The 19,649-nt window shown below is 39.5% G+C and overlaps 3 protein-coding genes across 16 annotated transcripts in view; 2 read left to right on the top strand and 1 right to left on the bottom strand.

The window, feature by feature from the left end:
• Nucleotides 1-10,817, top strand: part of lrrfip1a (leucine rich repeat (in FLII) interacting protein 1a) — a 45,083-nt gene extending 34,266 nt beyond the window's left edge. For 10 of the 14 annotated variants that reach the window (XM_019276529.2, XM_019276528.2, XM_019276524.2 and 7 more), the window contains 6 exons: nucleotides 354-524; nucleotides 1,184-1,276; nucleotides 1,500-1,592; nucleotides 1,727-1,819; nucleotides 2,058-2,202; nucleotides 3,400-7,194. In XM_019276529.2, the coding sequence (XP_019132074.2) occupies nucleotides 354-524; nucleotides 1,184-1,276; nucleotides 1,500-1,592; nucleotides 1,727-1,819; nucleotides 2,058-2,202; nucleotides 3,400-6,494 (3,690 nt within the window). In that variant the 3' untranslated portion in view covers nucleotides 6,495-7,194. Of the gene's footprint in view, nucleotides 1-353; nucleotides 525-1,183; nucleotides 1,277-1,499; nucleotides 1,593-1,726; nucleotides 1,820-2,057; nucleotides 2,203-3,399; nucleotides 7,195-7,605; nucleotides 7,656-8,976; nucleotides 9,098-9,196; nucleotides 9,277-9,368; nucleotides 9,474-9,586 lie in introns of those variants that run through there. The other 4 variants (XM_019276526.2, XM_019276525.2, XM_019276531.2 and 1 more) reach the window with 3 other exon arrangements.
• A 34-nt stretch (nucleotides 10,818-10,851) lies between these two features.
• On the bottom strand, nucleotides 10,852-15,491 carry tyw5 (tRNA-yW synthesizing protein 5). The gene is made up of 8 exons (XM_019267752.2): nucleotides 15,324-15,491; nucleotides 13,983-14,137; nucleotides 13,829-13,898; nucleotides 13,696-13,740; nucleotides 13,437-13,574; nucleotides 13,196-13,283; nucleotides 12,529-12,645; nucleotides 10,852-12,283 (listed from the first exon to the last, which is right to left on the bottom strand). The coding sequence occupies exons 1-8, from the start codon at nucleotides 15,465-15,467 to the stop codon at nucleotides 11,964-11,966; spliced, it is 1,077 nt and encodes a 358-aa protein (XP_019123297.2). The 5' UTR covers nucleotides 15,468-15,491; the 3' UTR covers nucleotides 10,852-11,963.
• A 144-nt stretch (nucleotides 15,492-15,635) lies between these two features.
• On the top strand, nucleotides 15,636-19,427 carry maip1 (matrix AAA peptidase interacting protein 1). The gene is made up of 5 exons (XM_010744453.3): nucleotides 15,636-16,002; nucleotides 17,426-17,497; nucleotides 17,841-17,967; nucleotides 18,493-18,643; nucleotides 18,740-19,427. The coding sequence occupies exons 1-5, from the start codon at nucleotides 15,694-15,696 to the stop codon at nucleotides 18,816-18,818; spliced, it is 738 nt and encodes a 245-aa protein (XP_010742755.3). The 5' UTR covers nucleotides 15,636-15,693; the 3' UTR covers nucleotides 18,819-19,427.
• Nucleotides 19,428-19,649: the final 222 nt, after the last annotated feature.

Genomic DNA, 19,649 nt, shown 5'->3' with positions numbered 1-19,649 from the left:
TGCTAACACAAACATCTGCAGTCCTTTTGTGCATTTGTAAGGCATAGCTGCTCTTTCATTTTCTGCTGGGCAGATGTTTTTCTAACTTGTGTGTAAACTGGCAGTCTGACTGGCAAAGTGGCATCTGCATGTTTGCTATCTTTCTACATTTTGATGTGTGTGTTGTGCCTGCACTTCTTTACTTAAATGTCCACGTACTTGGGTTTACAGTTGAGCTACAGAGAGAGAGCTCCATCTGTCACTCCAAACATATAGTCAGTCCTTACTATTTGACAGAGGAAAGTATGACTGCAGTTTTGTTTGAACACCAGCACCTGTTGTATTCTTATAGTTTCTATATGTCATGACATTAGGATGCATTAGCGGAAGTGGAAGAGAAGTATCGTAAGGCCATGGTGTCCAATGCCCAGCTGGATAATGAGAAAAACAACCTGATGTACCAGGTGGACACACTCAAAGATTCGCTCATGGATCTAGAGGAGCTGCTGTCTGAGTCGCGCCGGGAATACGATGAGAAAGTCAAGGTAGGCAGATGGAGTGATAGTGTTGAAACACTCTGCTGTTCTCTAACTAACACACTTTATAGGAGTATTACTTGTGGCTAGCTTCTAAGTTCTGGATATATTCACATAAGCTGGTTTCCCAAACATTACAGCTGTCTCTACAGAGGACGCCCTAACTCTGCAGATCCAAAATGTATGGAGTTTAGCTTTAATGTTGTTTATTTGAAACTAAGATGAAACTTTCCACAAAGCCGTTAGAATAAAATAAAGATGCAGAAACTGTCAAACGATAATGTGAATCTCATCAGTTTCCCACAACCCTTGAATGCATCAAGAGTTATTAAAAAGTTTTACCTGTAAGGTAACAAAGACTCGACATGATTGATTATTATCTGGAATTATACCAAAGTAAGTTTAAAAAAGTTTAAGTGGACTTGAAGTTGATGTTGTTTGACTCCACAACTTCACAAATGCAATAAACTAAATTTATATCGATGGCACGTCAAGTTATACAATAAATGAGTAATATATCTGCCAAATGTAATGCATATAACTCTCAGAATGACAACTGAACTTGACAGAGATGGAAGTAGCTTTCCTGTAATGTATTTAGGTGGGTTGTCATTTGTTTTTGTGTGTATGAGATGTTGTCGGTTAAAGTTGTCCGTTGTTCCTCACAGGAATTCGAGCGAGAGAAACATGCCCACAGTGTGCTTCAGTTCCAGTTCAGTGAAATGAAAGAGATGCTAAAACAAAGTGAAGAGCTGCTAAATGTGAGTATTTGTCCCCCAGTGTGAATGCGTGTCTGAAACAAGGTGCAGAAATGGAGCCTCCTGTGGATTAAAGAGGCTCAGTTTGTCATTTAGGAAGGTTGCATGTTGCATTTCACAGCTTTCTTTCTTCTTTTCACACAATGTATATATGCATGTTCTCCGTTTCTCCTTTTGCTTTCTCTCTCTACATCTGAAACTTTTATTTCCATTTCCTGCTGTTTAGGAGATCCGTCAGCTGCGTTTAAAACAGGAGGCTTTTGTTAGAGAAATAGCTGACCTGCAGGAGACGGTGGAGTGGAAGGACAAAAAAATTGGGGTACGGCCTATGAGCCAGCGTTAACTTCTGCAGACATGATTTCAGTATCTGCTTTGCATGACTCTGAACTTCTTTTTACCTCTTGTACACATTTCACTTTCTTTCACACTCTCCCACTTGGCGGCACTGCTCAGGCCTTAGAGCGACAGAAAGAGTACACAGATGCAATTCGAGTTGAGCGAGATGAGCTCCGAGAAGAGGTGGTGAAGCTGAAAGACATTCTGAAGGTACTCCGTCAGTGTGTGAATGCTATGGGTAATTTTTGGGCACAAATTTGAAAGTAAAGTTTTGAATACTGTCATGATAACTGAAACTGGATCCTAGTTTAATGACAGCAGAACATAATTACCAGAGCAAATATATATAAAGTGAACTCTTTTGTCTAAAACTGTAATTTCTGAAAAAACTATTTTCAAAGTATGTAATCTGTGAAGCTAATGTTGGTCTTTTTTTTATTTTGGCCAGAAACATGGAATAGTTTTGGGACCTGATCTTAATGTCAATGGAGACATTGGTGAAGCAGAAGTTGACGGGTCCCCGAGTGCAGACCCTGCTTCCCAACCAACTCCGGATTCACAGACCTCCCCAACGGAGGGGAACAGCATGCTCGGTAAAACACGTTGTGGAATAGAAACTTACTAATTGCATTGTTTGGCATCAAAGTGTCTGAAGACTTTCATTCCAAAATGCTTCAAAATAGTGATTGAACAAAAAAAAGATAAAAAATCTGAAAATGAAGAGAAATTTAAAAAATGAAGAGATATTAAATTACATATATGCAATGACATCTGATTTTTGTCAAATGTTTAATGTCTAATTTTGGAGTGAAGTATTCAGGTCGCTGTTTTGTGCTCCTGGATTATCAAGTGTTACTTTAACTCTGATTTTCACTGACCTAAAAGGATAAGTCTGGTGATAATCTGGCTTTTTCTTGAGACTGAAAGTTCATTCTTGAACTTGGAAATAGGATTTTAGAATGTCAAAAAATGTATTTTGTATTCGTGACCAGTTTACATCTTAGTAGGAACCAGTGGGCTTGTGGCTGATTGCTGCAGACGGGATCGGAAAGTTGGAAAGTAACAAGAGACACACTGTTTCATTGTTAGTTTTGGTCTTTTCATGGAATTTGGTGACAACAGGATATATCAAAATGACATCAAAATATTTAAAAGATATCAAAATAGAGAAACGCCAGCCTTATCCTTGAAGCAACATCTTGCTTTCCCGTAATATTCCACTTACAAACTTGGCACACACCTCACTTTGTCTTCATTATTAATGTTTTGGCTTTTATTATGTTTTTTTTTTTTTTTTTTTTTTTTTTTTTTTTTTTACCTTTTCCTATTATATTAGCTACTAAATATTAGTTCTGAATCACAACTAACTGACTGTGTTAATACCGGTGGTGTTGGTGCATAATTGCTAACTGGTCTCTACATGGCTGATGGTGTAAAACCATTTGATTTATTTATAGAAGCAAATGTTGTGTAAGGAACATTTATCTGGATTAATGTGTTTATACTGAAACACCTTTGAGCTGCAGGCTTTTTCTCTTGTCACGTCGATGTTCTGGGAATCAAGAACTTCATTTTGATGCTCCTCTCGTCTTCCTTCATCTTGCTCTTCTCGTGCTTCTCTTGGTCATCTTGGCACTGTGCTTCCCTTTCTGGCCACTGAATCAATCAGGTGTTCTGCCTTTCCTTTGTCTTCTGCTGATGCACTTCCTTATGAAGACAAATTTTGAAATTCATGTCTTAAGTCAACATTTTTGGCCCTCTATCACCGTCTGCTCTTCATGATCTCTCAGGCAACACAGAGGAAACTCAGTTGAGAAGTAGCGGAGAGGAAGAGGTGGATCCAGAACAGCATCAAGAAATGTCTGAGGAAGCCAAAGAGAATCACTTGAGCTCTGATACGCTCGATAATGTTGCTGATGTGTCCACACTGGAAACACCTAGTGATGAACAGCCAAAAGAAGAACAGCAGACATTTGTAGCCACAGAAGAAGACATTGTTGGAGAAAGTGGCCTCAGCAAGGACTTAAATGTTGAGATTAATGACTGTTTGATCACAGAAACCAAAGAGATAATTGTTTGTAGCTCTGAGCTTCAAGTGATTGTAACAAGTTCTGAGGAAAATGTTCTAGAGACAGAAATACCTGAGGCAGTAGATTTAGGAGAGACGAGTAACCCAGATTCAGGGGAGACAGAAACCAAAAACAGTAGTGTTGACACAGACAGTGATAACATTAGAGAGTCAAATAACATTTTAAAAGAGCAAGAAAAGACACAGGAACATGTTGAAGAAAGTAATTTGAGTACTACAGAATCTTGTCCTCAGCAAAAAGTCTCACAGGAAGTTGTGAGAGAAAGTTCACCTGATGAGGCTGTCCCAGCTGTATCGAGCACTGAATTTCAACAAGAGCCAGAGAATGCCGACGAGGCAGAGAACGACGAGGCAGAGGAAATATCTCGTAAATCTGTGTCTCAAGGTGCTACTGCTTCAGGGAAAAGGAAGAGAAAGAAGAAGAGAGGTAAGAAGAAAGGAGGAACACATGAGGATAAGAACCAACAGAAATATGAAGCAGATAAAGAAAAGGGCAAAACAGAAAAGGACATTGAATCAGCTACAAGAGGTAATGGGCCATTAACAGAACCTGATAGTTCTCTCAAGGAAACCCTCAAAGAATTAAGTGGAGATCAAGTTAAAAATGAGCAGGACAGGCAAGAGACTGAGGAGGTACATGGAGTAGAAGCAGTGAAACCCACTGAAACCTTTTCTGACAATGAAACTCTCAAAGAATCAAAAATTGATCATGATACAGATGAGCACAAAAAGGAACAAACTTTGGACGTTGTAGAAGAAGTAGAAGCTGTGACAGTTGTGACTATTGAAACCATTGCTCACGTAACTCCCCCAGAAATAAGAGTGGATCATGTCATGGATAAACAGAACAAAGAACAAAGTTTGGAAACTGAAACAGAAGAAGCAGTAGAGACAGCAGCAGCAACTGAAACCTTTTCTCACACTGAATCTCTCAAGGAATCAGATCCCAAAAAGGATGAGCAAGGCGAGGAACAAAGTTTGGAAACTGAAACAGTGACAGTACCCACTGAAACCTTTTTTCATGTTGAAACCCTCGAAGAGGATGAGCAAGACAAGGACCAAAGTTTGGAAACTGAAACCGTAGAAGTGCTAGAGGCAGTGGCACCCACTGAAACCCTTTCTGACATTGAAACTCTCAAGGAATCCATAACTGATCTCAAAGAGGACGAACAAGGCGAGGAACAAAGTTTGGAAACTGAAACAGAAGAAGAGGGATCTAGAACAAATCCTGTTCCAGAGGCTAATCTCAGTACTCCTGATCTTATTGACAACTCAAGAGGTGCCGAGAACACTGATGGTCTTGATGAAGTGTGTACTTCCAGTGTAGATAACTCTAAAAGTGGAACAGATATTTTAACTAATGGCAGTGTCATCCATACTGAGTCAGAACTTGTTTCTAGTGCAGAGGATGAAGTCGGGTCAATTAATAAAATACATTCTGAATGCACAACTAATGGCCTGGGAAACACCAATGAAACAAACGGTAAGGAAAACACTGAAGGTGAATCACCTGATCCGAGCAATGATGAAATTGCTACAGATGAATCTGAGAGTAAGAATAACACATTGGGATCTTCATCTTCTCCTGATGATGTCACTGGTGGTCACGAGAGCTTTCCTGGCTTAGAGCCGCCTTCACAATCTGCAGCTATGAACCTGGGAAGTGACGACAGTCCCATTAAGGTTTCTGATAGAGATCCTGAGGAGGCTACTGAGATAGTCAAAAATGACGAGGAGCCAGGAGCAGAGACTAAACAAGAAACCTTTTCGACTAGTATGATTTCTCCCAGTCCTGATAAGGATAATTCAGAGCTAAAACCAGACAGAACTGAAGAAGAGGAGCTGAGCAGAGACTTGAGGGAACCTGAAGGTTTAGTCGAGCAAGACACTGAAAAGAGTCTGTTGGAAACCGTAGCACAGGTTGAGCAATTGGATGATGTTCAGAGTGAGACTTTACAGTGTAAGGATCAGATTGCAGAAGTGTCTTCTGAAACAGAAGAGAGCAAAATCCATGACATGTTAAACACGCTAGACTCTCCAAAAGAAGCTGCTGAAGTTGGGTCCTTTGTTGAGCAGGACCACAGTGCTGAAGAATCAGCTGTAACAGAAGATCCAGAACATAACAGTCAAAATGATCATCAAAGTGAGACGCTTCTTGAGCTGCTTGAACCCAGCAAAGACAAATCTGAGGATAAAGATTCATTTCAACCCACACTGCAGGATGGTGATGAAGAGGACGGTGATGATGATGAGGAAGGACAGTCTTTCGATTTTGATGACATGGATATTGAGGGGGCTGTAGTGACAAATGATAAACAGGAAGAAGTCGAGGAGGGAGTTGAAGTCATGTCAGATGATGGTAGTTCAGGGCTGTGCCAAAGTAATATGGAGTCAAATGAGAATAATCAAGATGAGACGGTTAAAAACAATGATGAGAAGTGTGCAGATGATACACTAGTTAAAGAGACCGGTACTATGCCTCATCAGGGAGCCACGTCTGAAAATGTGTGTGAACAGCAAAAAGAAATGCCTGTTCAAGAAATAGTTGTAGCACATAAGCCCGGGCACGTTATAGAGGAAGGAAAGGGTGTGATTGTTGGAGAATTGGGGGATGTTGCAGAGAACATCAACCAGGCAATGTCTTTACCTGTGGAAGAGGGATTAGATGCCATTAAGCATGAGTTACAGGGTGACGATTTGGTTTTACCTAAGAGTGCAGACCAGACAAAGAAAGACGTGAAGAAAAACAGCAAGAAAGGCAAAGCCAAGGGCAAAGAGGAGTGTAAGATGTCTTAGCTTATAGATAGTGTATATTTTCAGATATGTATCATTTGATCTGCCTTTTACTCGTCTCTTTGCTTAGCTGTTTACAGAGTGGTAAAATAAATATGTGCAGAACCTCACAGCACTTTGTTTCTTTCCCAAATGAATTTGGTGTATGTTTGTATATTCTTAAGATTTATCCATCCAAGGTTCAAGGACCAAACATGAGTTTTCACTAAGACCGTATGTGCCAAAATTACTTGGAGAGAATGTAAACTGTATGGTAACAGTGGATTTTACTTTTGGACGATACTGTACTAGTTATATCAGGTAACAATATTTTGTTATTGATGCACATTTACCACACTGCTTGTATGTGTCATCGATACTATTGCTCAGCTACAGCATCACACAATATCCTCTCTTACTGCAGTTTCATTTCATTGGCCTAAAATAAAAAACACAAATGTTGATTGTTAATTCTCATTAAGATTTACATGAACCAGCTGTAATGTTAACGGTTAAAATGAACAATGTGTCCCTGATACCCTTCAGAGATTATTAAAACTATTGTTTGACTTAACAAAAGACATTTCCATCAAAGAGGAGTCTGGATTCAAAGCACCCAAAATACGATAAATGTATGTTTGCATTTTGTTGCACTTCATGGAAAGGATGAAATGTCTGTCCACACCGAAATGCAAATAAATATCCTGCTGTTACCAATTTGAAATGTTGCTCTAAAAGTGTCTTCAGACAGCACATTTATACGGAGATGTTCATGTCTTATCCCAGTGTGTGAATGTAGTCCTATCAGCTGTGTGCTCTTGCACTGACCCTCTTCTCCACAGTTTGTGCATGCTAACCTCCCCCCCCCTCACACTCCGCTCCATCACTATCCCATGGATGCCTGCTGTTGCATGCATCAACCTCCCACCCTGACCCAGCCCCTCCCTCCCACCATCTCCTTGACACCTCTCACCCCTGGTATGTTCATACTTATTTTTTCCTTTTAAAGATGGACCATTGCCGTTACGATTGTTGTTGCCGTTGCATGACGTTCTAGTTTAATTTGACGATACGTGACTCAGTTGTCAAATGAGACGTTATTGTTGTCTTCTCAAACGTGTGCTTTATCTTTTAGAGATCCGCCTGCGGAAACTGGTGGATGAGCGTGAAAAAATGATAGAGCAGGTGGGCGACTCATCAATTATTTGAGACGGTGATAGTGGTGATATTTTCTTTTGATTAAACTGCACTGAAAAAATTGAAAGTCAAAGGAGAGTTCACATACAGCACTTCTAACAGACAGGCTATTTTCTTCAATATGTATACATGTATTTATCCCATTACTGAACAAAATGTGACTACATGTTTAGTCTGAATGCTGCTTCCTTCTGTATCAATAAATCTCAATGAAAAGGCCAAAAGCAAAAATGAATTGAATCCTGGCAAATCAGACATTTTTGTAGGCCGACCCAGAAGTTAGCCCTGGTTCCTTAGATATTTCCATTGGATTTTGGATCTTTGACAGAAAATAAGCTATGTGGTGAAAAGTTTTTGTTCAAAGAGATAATCTTCACAAATGAACACCACTCTTATAAGTTCTGAAGCATAACTGTGATCGCCAGAAGTAAAAAGCTAAAGTAAGGCTAATAAATTAACTACAGCATGGTCACATGACTTCACCACCACAAAACTTCTAATTTGTAAGTAAATTGTCTAATAAAAATCTACAAGAAAGTTTGAGTTAAAATAATTTGTAAGAGCACCTGTATAGATACAACAAGGTTGTACAGACAACTTCTGTTGTCTCGTTTGGCAACTTGTTAGCAACTGCCTTTTTAAAGACATGTAAAGGCTTCTAAAAGTGACATTTACTTTTATGTTGTCGAACAAAACACGATATTATTTCAGTCATTTAACCAAACACCTATTGACTCTGAGACAAGGGGACTGGAAATTGAAAATGCTAACTCATTTCCTGGTTTTAGGACTTACTCCTGCCGCCTTCTATATCGTCTTCCTCTGTGCCACAGAGCTCCATTGTTGTCCAGAAACTATTAAAAACACATAAGTGAGCTACAATGTTGCTCTAGGTGGCATGTTCCTTCATTACCATGAACACTGTAGTTTAGTTTGACTCAAACACTACCCTGCTGCAACAAATATTCACTAGAGCACCAAATCTGTAATCCACTAAAAATAGCACCCAACAAGTTTCCCCTAGTTTGATTAATGTTTGCTTTGAAAGTATATATTTGTGAAATATTTATCCTGCTCACTGATCCTGGATCTTGTTTATAGAAGCAACACAAACATCAACCACTAGTCCACATTTACACATCTTTGAAGCAAGCCTTATAATCCCAGAACAAGTGCAGCGATGATTCCTGCACCAGATAAAAAGAAATGACATATTACATTATATTATAGAATTTCTGTGAGGTACAAAAATAGATGAGGTGGTGGTGTAACATCAGTGAGTAATGCTGTGTTCTGGCTCCATCGACAGGTAAAGAAACTAAAGGCCCAGCTGGAACAGAAGACACAGAAGAATGGCACGGAGAACGCTTCAAGCCCAGGTGGTGAAATTATAGAAAATGGCAATGATCCAAACATAATAGAACTGCAGAGTAAGTATGTATATGCATGAAAACAGAAAAGTAGCTGCAGTTTGCGACTTTATCGTCTCCTACAACTCAAGAATATTTGCTTTTGCTGAATCTTTCAAGGAGATTCAAACAGACAGATAAGCGACTTGAAGTTCAAACTCGTGAAGACGGAGCAAGAAGTCACCGCTTTGGAACAAAATGTAAGCTGAGAAGAAAAATACATTTTTAGAGTACCTATAAACATGACAGCATTCTCACAAATTTTTATATTTATTACATTTTTGGTTTCCAGGTGACCAGACTTGAAGGTCAGGTGACACGCTACAAGTCTGCAGCAGAGAACGCAGAGAAAGTGGAGGACGAGATGAAGGCAGAGAAACGGAAACTACAGAGAGAGGTAGAGTTGTTTTCTTACGCTGCAAAAAAAAAAAGAAATAAGAAGAAGACATGCTAGCTCATTTAACCGGCTCTGTTTTAATCGCAGTATGTTCTCTCTCCACTTTTTGGTAGTTGCGTTCAGCGCTGGACAAGGTCGATGAACTCGAGTCAAACAACAGCCACCTTTCTAAAAGACTGGAGAAGATGAAGTCTAGTCGTGGCATGGCACAGACTCCATAGAAATATAGCATATATCCCATACGCACACACACACACACACGCACACACTCATCAACTCCACCTATCCAAACTGGCTCATCACTCAGAAAAGAGTCATCCTGCATTTTGGGTTTCTCTTCTGTCTGCCTGCTAGCAACCTTAAGAAAAAGAACAAAAAAATCAAGCTTAGTTATCGTATCCACAGAATGGAGAACCCTAACAAGCAATGTGCCATTTCTTTGTGTATTTTCTGTATGATGAGAATTCTTCGTAGCGTTGTGCACACACCCAGAAAGTACATGAAGTGGGTGAGCGGCTGTTTGTGTACCTCATGACTTTGGTTGAACCTCTGCACTGCTCTGCTAAAAGAGGAGGGAATGGGCCACACGGAGGGGTCCTACTGAAGACTTAACCTGTTGTCCAGAGTACCGAGAGACAAAATGTTGCACTGCTCTCTCTTTCTGCTGCCTCTCTCATCAAGATTCAAGATATTCACTTGCCTTGCTCGCACGGAGGACGGAGAAATTTTAAGAGACAGATCACGGTGGAGTGAACAGCACCAGTGTCCCAAGACTCTTTGCTGAGCAGATATGAGTGCTTTTTGTGTGTGTTGTGAATGAAAGAGCAAAATTAAATGTATTGTCTTTATCTGACCGTTTTCTGAATCTGCATCCAAAGTCAAAACTATTTTTGGAAATGTAAATGTTTGGGTGTGTTTGTCTCTCGTGGTGAAACAGAACCAGAACTGTTTGCTGACAGAAGGATTGCTCAGTTTGTACACAGCTCCCACATCACGATATAACCATCACAGTCCAAAAAAAAATAAAAAAGTCACCAGCTTTCAGTTCCTTTAGGTTCTCTAACGATGAACAGTTTGTCCCACAGTGTGTAGCTGCCCTCCTACTTAAGGTCCAGTCACATCTCCGAGCTGCTTTCTGCTTCTTATAGTCAGTCACTGGTTGGCTCTTGTGCACACAACTTTAATCGCTGAGACTTACTGAAGAAATGTGACAACAGGGACTCAAAGAAGTGTTAGCAGGAGATACTGAACACACTGGGGAGATGCTGCTTCACTGTTTACAAAGCTTTAAAACATTTGTAAGGAAAGAACTGTAATCTTTGTGCAATAAAAGTTCAAGCCATATTTGGTATCTGCACATGTGCATTTAGTTCTGTCGCCACAAGACTTTTTTTTTTTTTTCATGATTTCCCAACATACTAGGCGTACTTATTCACATTTCTTTATGTAGTCCCGCACAATCAGCTCAGTCTGTTATTGTAACAGCAAACATTTTTTAATGAGGCTTTCCATGTTATAACATTCTTACTAGAAACCAAATTCATTATTTATGGTAAGTTACAACAAGATTTTATTACCTTTCATTAAATGTCTGCACATTCAGATGGTGCTTTGTCTATAAAGGTTCTCAGTCGTCTAGGTTCTCTTTAAATCTCGGGCAACTAGACTTGACAAGAAAGGTTTATTGTAAAATGAAATAATTTGGTAACTCATAATGTCAATGTTATAACATGGAAAGACGTCATTAAAACAAACCTGACAAAAGTGAACAAATCTTTTTGTCTTGTGGGCAGAAATATGCTGCCGTAATCATGAGATTATACAAGAAAAAGATCTACGATATTGAAGATAATATCTTGTCAAAATAGTTATTCTGGATAGTAAGTGTTTATTAAGTCCAGTATTTCATATTTGATGGTTTGAAAAATAGATCTTTTTTCACAACTCAGGTCAACACAGGCATTTATAATAATACTAATTATGATTCTGTTGCATTTATTACAGCAGAGCCTTTCCAGTAAGCCAACATGCAAACAACCATTATGAAGGTCAGACAGGCAAACACATCTGGGTGATAAAGCATGGAAAACAGTTTATGCAGCATGTTTAATTTTGATGCACTTTGGTCTGCACCACGCTGAGTACATTTTCAGATTTATTTAGATGAGTAATGGTAACATAAATATTCAAAATGTACTAATGTCTTTTTCATAAGCCTATTAAAGAAACTCAGGAACTTTAAATACCAACTGTTTGAGTTTTGCAAATGCACCAGAAAACCTTTATGCAATGTTTCAGATAAAACGATCCTGTGAACTTCCTCAGAAATATGATATTAAGGTATTTTGACCATTTTCCCAGACCTCCAGGTCAATCCCTCTCCCATGTTTTGATTTGTTTCAGTTAATCTAAACTTCCACGCACTCTTATAATCACATTCAACAGCATAACGTGTGTAACACGTGTTTTATTGGTTATTTCTCTGGACACTCATCCAGGTTTGGTGAATTGACCGCTGGGTAACGTACTGTCAGAGCCCTCCTGTGTAGTTGAGTTTGTCAGACTGTCACAGTATGTCCGCTTTTGGATGCGTTGGATCATACGGCGCCCGTAAAAGTCCCGATAGTCTGCTGGGAGTTCATCCAGAGTGTGTAGCGCTCTCTCGAGTGCCTGAAGGGCTCGAGTTGCAGCCACGGGGTCTTTATTCCCGTACGGGTCCTTTTTGTCGTAGCTGTCAGCAGGTAGATGGCGCCAGAACACATTAACACCCACACCAAACTGCAGTGCCAGGGTGTTGTGGAACCACAAGGCTGAATAAAGCAGAGACACTGAATTATTTTCATATATGATTTGAATTGCTGGCGTTCTTTAGTGTAGTAGCATATAGTAACAGTTACATGTTTCATCAATATTATGATTTCATCTGGATTTGTGTGCTACAGTTTCCTGAGTTTGCTTTGAGAGTTATGTTAGAAGAAATTACACGATAGTATGATGGAATATATTGAGGTGGGATAGCAGGAAGATGTGGTTAATGTGAACATCTTTGTCTTACCGGGTATAAAAAGTAGATCTCCAGGCTCCAGGACACACTCGTACCTCTTTGCCTTCACAAAGTCTGGAAACCGCTTCAGGTCCGGGGAATCAATGTCCAGGACCTCTGATTTATCACCTGGTGGGTTGAATTTAAAATTAAAATGAGGATTATACCAAGCGATTAAACACATATCAAGGTTCATATAACTTTTGACCTAAACCAAAATATTCCAGACTGTTGTAGTCTTTATCATCATCTTAAATAAGATAAATGCAAGTGCAAGAAATAAAGTTTATGCATTTCTTTGTTCCTACAGTATTCAATGAATTGTTACTTTGTTTATTTGACACCAGACGCAGTGCCGAACAGAAAAAACACAACTTCTCAAGTCTGCTCTCTCACGTCAATCAATCTAGCTCTGCTCGGCGTCTGCCAGGAGACAAAATATTTAAATATAAGAGTTTTAGTTAACATGAGTGATGTATGTATGTTTAAATAAAGCATTATATAACCAAACCTTGAAAATATCAAAATAAGCATTTTCCAAACTTTCAAGACTTTGTACGAACCCTGACATATTCATCCAATAAGTGGCATCAATATTTCGAATTTAACATGAAAGTGCTGATCCAGTATTCTGAGCATTCAAACAAGCAGCTGCTGGCATCCTTCTGTAGCCACTTGCCTGACAGGTAAAGGTGTAATGCATCCTGTGGGCTGTAGAGAACCACCCTCTTCTTTCCCGTCACCTGAGCCAGCAGGTTATCCATCACCTGGATAAAGAGGGAGACGGTTTATAAATTCAACTACATGAAACTCTAAATCATTTATCTATTGGATACTCATTCAGGACTTGCACCTGTGCTGATAAGGACAACAACAGCCCCTGAATACATGAGCAGAGAAACTAAAAGCAGAGCGCTCACGTCGTAGTGCGTCCACAGCTGCAGACCGCAGGAGCTGATGCGGAAGACACTGGAGAAAAACTGATCAGGTGCAAAGAACTCTGGGATGTGAAAATCCTTGGCCAAGTCTGGGAACTGTTTGTTCAGATCAGCAGGTTCCTGCGAGAGAGACATTTATAGTCCTGGTTAGAAGTTTCTGCAGAGTCAGACTGAAGACACTTTTGGCTTTTTTCAGTAGCAGCAGAATCTAAAGGGGACAAAAACGTCTTCATCTTAATACCTTTCGTACGTCCTCTCCAAGTGATCGAAGATAATAGCTCTCATCCTAAAATAAGACCAAGGACTTTGTGTCATCATACGACATAGCATACTGTACAAAAAAGATGCACATGTTATGATTTTATGATGGTTACCTCACAAAGGAAGAAGTCAGTGTGTTTTTTTTCAGACGCCCTTTTCACAAATTCATTGAACGTCAGGGTCCTGTGAACAAAGAGGCGTCGCTGAGTAATCTGCAGAGACAGAGAACTGATTTGTGTGTCTGTTTGTGTGAGAGAGAGAGCTCACTTGTACACAAAGTTTTTATGAAGGAAGTCCATCTGTGGCACAGTAGACACGTGGATCTTCACTTCCTTGTCTCCCCCTTTCTGTACAAGATATTCAACCGTCCATTTTTCCAGGCAGGGTCCAAGAGAGACGCCTCTCAGCACAGCTGGTCTGCGCTAAAAAAAGAAGAAGAATTTATCTGGTGAGACTTTAATCCGATCTCAATCTGCACAAACAGCCTGATGGCAAATAAATGAACCCACGATCCAATATCATATATAACATTATACATCACTTTAAATGGACATCATGAAGTTTACTTAATGTAATGTCAGCTAGGGCTTAGAGGCTTAGAGGTCATGGAGTTTAAAAGGTGTTTGCATTTATCAGGCTGGAACAGTCTAAAGATTGGCACTACTGTGGTGCATTATGGGAACTGTAGGAGGTCTTTGACGTCTCAAAGTCACAACAATCTCAACATCTGTTGGTTGGATTTTTCTAACCAACAGACCCCAACTTTAGCATGCAGTAAAAAAAAAAAAAAACACTGAACAAACTGGTACTGGTATGGATTCAGCATGTCAGTAAACTTGACAGCATTTGTTTAAAACTTGTTCACCTGTAGTGTATCTATAAGGTTCTTACAGAGGTTTGTTGGGTTTATATATCAGCTTGGGCCTTTGTGTGGAGCTTGTTTGTTCTCACTGTGTCTGCATCTGTCCAGTACTCCGGCTTCCTCCCACAGACATGCACTTAACAACAGGTTAATTAGTGACTCTAAATTGCCCGTAGGAATGAATGCGGATGGTTGTTTGTCTCTATGTGCCCTGCGATAAACTGGCGACTTGTCCTCACCCAGAGTCAGCTGGGATAAGCTGCAGCCCCACTGTGACTGATGAGGATAAGAGGTTACAGATAATGTATGGATGGTGATAATTCAGCCTGAGTTTAAACATATAACATAATTTACAACATTTTATTCTTAAAAAATATGACAGAAATAACATTTTTTGACAATGTTTTCTGATCTACTGAGTGACAAAAAGAGATCATTTCCCCCTGTAAAGACCTTTGACTGTAATATGTCCACAAAATGAACCTGTCTCTGTCCAGTGTCCTGGAAATGTATGCACATGAACACATTTTACATTATAAAATGCATCATTTGCATTCATCAGAAACTTGTAATGCAAAATAATAATTGTCTGAATGTAAGCAGTCAGCTGGGGAAGTGTCTCCCCTAAAATCTCACACAGTCAGCAGCATGAATATAAGTAAACAAAGCTGCTCAGACAGAGGCAGCAGTCTGTCTGATAGCAAAGACACATTTTCCTGTTGCCATGGAGACAAGGTGTCATTTACCTGTGGATAAATGTCTCGCAGAAACACGTCCTTGTCTACACCTGTGAACACGTGCACAGGTGTTTTTTCCTGCAGCTCCATTTGACCACGCTCAACCTCACCTGCTGCAGAAAGTAAACACAAGGACACTTCCGGGTGCCGCATTGTTAGTGCTCCCCATAGAAACAACTACAAAACGGAATTAAAATACATAAAGCAAAAACTAATATGACATATAAATTACAAAATAATGTGTGTGTGGCTAAAGACTAAAAATGGCATAATATTCTCAGTAGTCTATGGGATTATTATCTGTATTTTTTAATGTAATACATTGCGCATCATCGGAACATACAAGTGCACCGACACGAAGACTTCCGAGTGAACAAAGATGTCGCTGCCCATGTTGAGAGGTTGTTGCAGGGTGCCGTCAGCTCTTCGTCTGTTTGTGAATGAAAGCATCATCCTGAGCCGCTCCGGGAAACAGCGGCTACCTTCATCATCACCCGCCGCCGCCGCGACGGCACCAGTCCGCCCCTACAGCTCCGACCGGGGCGGGCTGAACCAGAACCAGAAGGTGGTGGTGGTCGGCATCCCGAACCCGTTCATGTGGTTCCGCACGAGGATTTATTATTTTCTGATCAGGTCTTATTTTGATAAAGAGTTCAACATCGAGGAGTTCACGGAGGGAGCGAAGCAGGTCAGTGAACACCTGGACACAGCTGGTGATGACAACATGAGGAGATTTATTATCTACTTAAAAATACCAGTACACACAGTACACATACTATTAGGCCTACAACCAGTACAAATACCAGTACACACAGTACACATGCTATTAGGCCTACAACCAGTACAAATACCAGTACACACAGTACAAATACCAGTACACACAGTACAAATACCATTAGGCCTACACACAGTACAAATACCAGTACACACAGTACAAATACCTGTAAACATAGTACAAATACCAGTACACACAGTATAAATACCATTAGTCCTACACCCAGTACAAATACCAGTACACCCAGTACAAATACCAGTACACACAGTACGGATACCAGTACACACATTACAAATACCAGTACACACAGTACAAATACCAGTGCATACAGTATAAATACCAGTACACACAGTATAAATACCAGTACACACAGTACAAATACTCTGCTACAAGTAAAACTCCTGCACTGATAAAGCCCCTTCAGTTAAAGTATATAAATATGATCAGAAAATGTACTTACAGGTCCAGTGTGTCAGACTTATAGGGCTCTATTTACACAACATGGCAGAAATTGAATATAATACACATAAATATGATTTCATTCATTCATTTTTGTTAGAATGAGGCTTTTATATCTACAGATGTCACTGGGTCCTCTGTCACAGAGTGCACCATCGTGAACCGCCATGTTTCTAATCTCAGAATGGACAAACTAAATAAAGTAAAGAGTTAATTTGTTAAAATTTGTTCCAGCCACTTGACATCACAAAGACAGTCTAAAACAGCAGCTTCTTGGGTCACCATGTCTCAAGGAGAGCTGTGTCTGTGTGTCGTCTGCATAGCAATAAAAACAGATGTTATGACGTTCAATGATATGGCCGACTTATAAAATAAAAGGTCCTAAAATTGAACCTTGTGGTACACCACAGGTAATGTGTGCTGTAGAAGATGTGCAGTTACCTGTGGTAACTTGCCAGCTGCTAAAGAGAGATCATTAGTTACTTTTCATGCTGTGTAGAGCTCTAAAACGTGACTGGAATTACTCAAAGATTTTGTGTTGACACATAAAAGTTGGGTTAAAACCACTTTCTCTAAAACTTTGGATACAAACGAAAATTTTGAAATTGGCCTAAAATCATGATTATCAAATCATTTTTTGCCATTTAACTAATCATTATTATTTCACTCATCATTTAAACAGTTGGATAGTTTAATTTTCTAACAAAACATCATATTTTTATAAATTCTTTGTTTTTTTTTATGTAAAAATCTTGTGAAATAGGAAAAGAAAAGACTAAAGTAAAGTACAAGTACCTCAACATTGTACTTTAGTACAGTACTTGAATAAATGTACTTCCGGCACTGTTTGTTAAACATGTTTTATTATCTCTTGCAGGCCTTCTCCCATGTTTCCAGGCTGTTGTCACAGTGTCAGTTTGAAGCTTTGGAAGGACTTGTGGCTAAAGACGTGAGTACGGGAGCCCAGCAAGTCCAAACTTGTATTATCCATTCTGTACAGATACATTCATTTGTGTGTCTCAAGCTGATCCCTAATTCCACTATCAGCTACAGTGGAAGTCTGCAACGAGAGGGATAGGCGATGTTTTCGTTTTTGGTGCCAGTTAGAAGTCAAACAGACACATTTGGACTAATACCAACAAGTAATATATGAAATTAAAGTAGACCAGGCCAGTGGATCCAGGACCCCATCAGCGTGAAATATTTTAGTTCTGAGGGCTTGTGAGAAACATGACTGTCCTTCTTGTATAACAGGTGTAATCTCTCTGCTGATTTTCATTTTCTTCTTGCAGTTGATTGCAAAGCTTGAGGAAAAGTGCAGCTTGATGCCATCGAGCCACAAGAAAGCTCTCTCTGCAGAGTCTGATGAGATCATGTACACAATACCAGGAGACGTGGGAATCTACTACGATGATAACGGTCAGAAGTGTTTACCTCCTGATATGTTTAAAAGGTTAATGCTGGTTATAACAGTCTGTTCATTCTTAACGTTTGGCCCCCAAATCCCATGAAAATCAGCAACGAATCGATCCTCTATCAAGTATTGTGTGTGTATTTTATTCCTCTGTGCCATAGAGCTCCATTGGCCTCCAAAAGAAACATTAAGATGCATCAATGAATCACACGGCAGGACTGGTTGACATGTTCCTGCCGCTGTAAATACACCAAATGTAGATTAATGTGTGCTTAATTACAATGCCGGGCTGTTTAAAGATTTACATCTGGAATCAAGGCTGAGTGCAACAATAAAGGTAGAGCTGGAAGGTATTAAATCAACATTATGTAACATTTTGTGATTTCAGTTTTTAGAGTGTAGCTTCCTCACTCAGCATCCTCTTCAGTTTCTTAGTCTCTGCCATGCTGACAGATCATGGTTATATTGCTTGCTCTCCACACTTGAGTATGTGATTAATCAGTTAAACAGTGTCTGTATAATTTTTTCAGGTAGGAAGTTTGTCAGTATCCTAATGCGTTTCTGGTACCTGACAAGCGCACGTCTTCCTGACAGCGACATGGAGGGAACCCGTTTCTTCCAGGTGGCCATCGGTGGAGAGGGAGAAGCAGAAACTAAGAGACTGCTAACTGCAAATTATGAGTAAGTATATATTTTTCATCAGGAGTGTAATGACTCGTACATATTAAAATATATAAAAATAAAAAATACTGATCTTTATTTTTGGCTTTCCGGCAGATTCCAAAGGGAGTTTACCAAAGGAGTGCCTCCAGACTGGACCATCACGAGGATAGAGCACTCCAAGCTTTTGGATTAAGTTGCTTTGGATCTGAGGAAAGAACGTCAGAGACATGAAATTCTCTCAGTATTTTCTTTAATTAAATCCAGATTAAAACAAACTTTTAAGATAATCTACAGGGGGAAAACACGATTCATCTCCTCACTGGGAAGTCAGAGGAAAACCTCAAGACAAAACTTGGATTCATCTACTAGTCACTGTAGAAATACATCAGCCATTCATCATCATCATCATCACTGATACCCGGCCCCTAACCATACCTCCCCTAAAAAAACACTTGACCAGGTTTATGAACTCTTGCTCTGAACGGTTTTGTACATTAATAATAATTAAATATTATTTTCAGATAATTTATACCCTTATTTTAACTAATACATAACATCACATTTGTGGGGCTTGCTGCAAACTCTCATCTCATGATACTGTATTTCCAAGCAGAGAACTCTTGTTTCTCTCTGTAAGACTGTGTGGTATGAAGATTTGTTTCCACACACAAATTATTTGACCACCTGACCCTGAGGTACATGATATAAATGTACTGTATGTGTGTACGTGTGTTTGCAAGGACTGCAACAGTTTGATGCAGCTGCTGCAGACTGTTGATTGTTTAAATAAAGATTTAAAAAATGACAAATGTGGCATTAATTTTTAGATTTAATACACATGCTAAACACAATACATGTTTCAATTAATTTGGATTAAACAGATAACCCCAAAGCGAGCAGACTTTGTATGACTCCAGACTGAGAGTTAGTACTACTTTCCTTTCTTTGATGTGAATAATAGAAATGTAAGCTCCCTTGGTTCCATTGTATATAGTTTATTTGTAATGTGTGTGTGTGTGTGTGT

The sequence above is a fragment of the Larimichthys crocea genome, chromosome I, assembly GCF_000972845.2.
Source record: "Larimichthys crocea isolate SSNF chromosome I, L_crocea_2.0, whole genome shotgun sequence".
Taxonomy (NCBI): domain Eukaryota; kingdom Metazoa; phylum Chordata; class Actinopteri; family Sciaenidae; genus Larimichthys; species Larimichthys crocea.
Note: the sequence above shows the minus strand (reverse complement) of the source record. Positions and strands in the feature narration are given on the sequence as shown.

Coding starts and splice junctions, on each gene's coding strand:
- tyw5 (XM_019267752.2), bottom strand. CDS start 15,467: ATGCGGCACCCGGAAGTGTCCTTGTGTTTACTTTCTGCAGCAGGTGAG. Junction 13,575..13,695: donor TTGGAGAGGACGTACGAAAG/GTATTAAGATGA, acceptor TCTCTCTCGCAG/GAACCTGCTGATCTGAACAA. Junction 13,284..13,436: donor AGCTGTGGACGCACTACGAC/GTGAGCGCTCTG, acceptor CTCTTTATCCAG/GTGATGGATAACCTGCTGGC.
- maip1 (XM_010744453.3), top strand. CDS start 15,694: ATGTCGCTGCCCATGTTGAGAGGTTGTTGCAGGGTGCCGTCAGCTCTT. Junction 17,498..17,840: donor AAGGACTTGTGGCTAAAGAC/GTGAGTACGGGA, acceptor TTCTTCTTGCAG/TTGATTGCAAAGCTTGAGGA. Junction 18,644..18,739: donor CTGCTAACTGCAAATTATGA/GTAAGTATATAT, acceptor GCTTTCCGGCAG/ATTCCAAAGGGAGTTTACCA.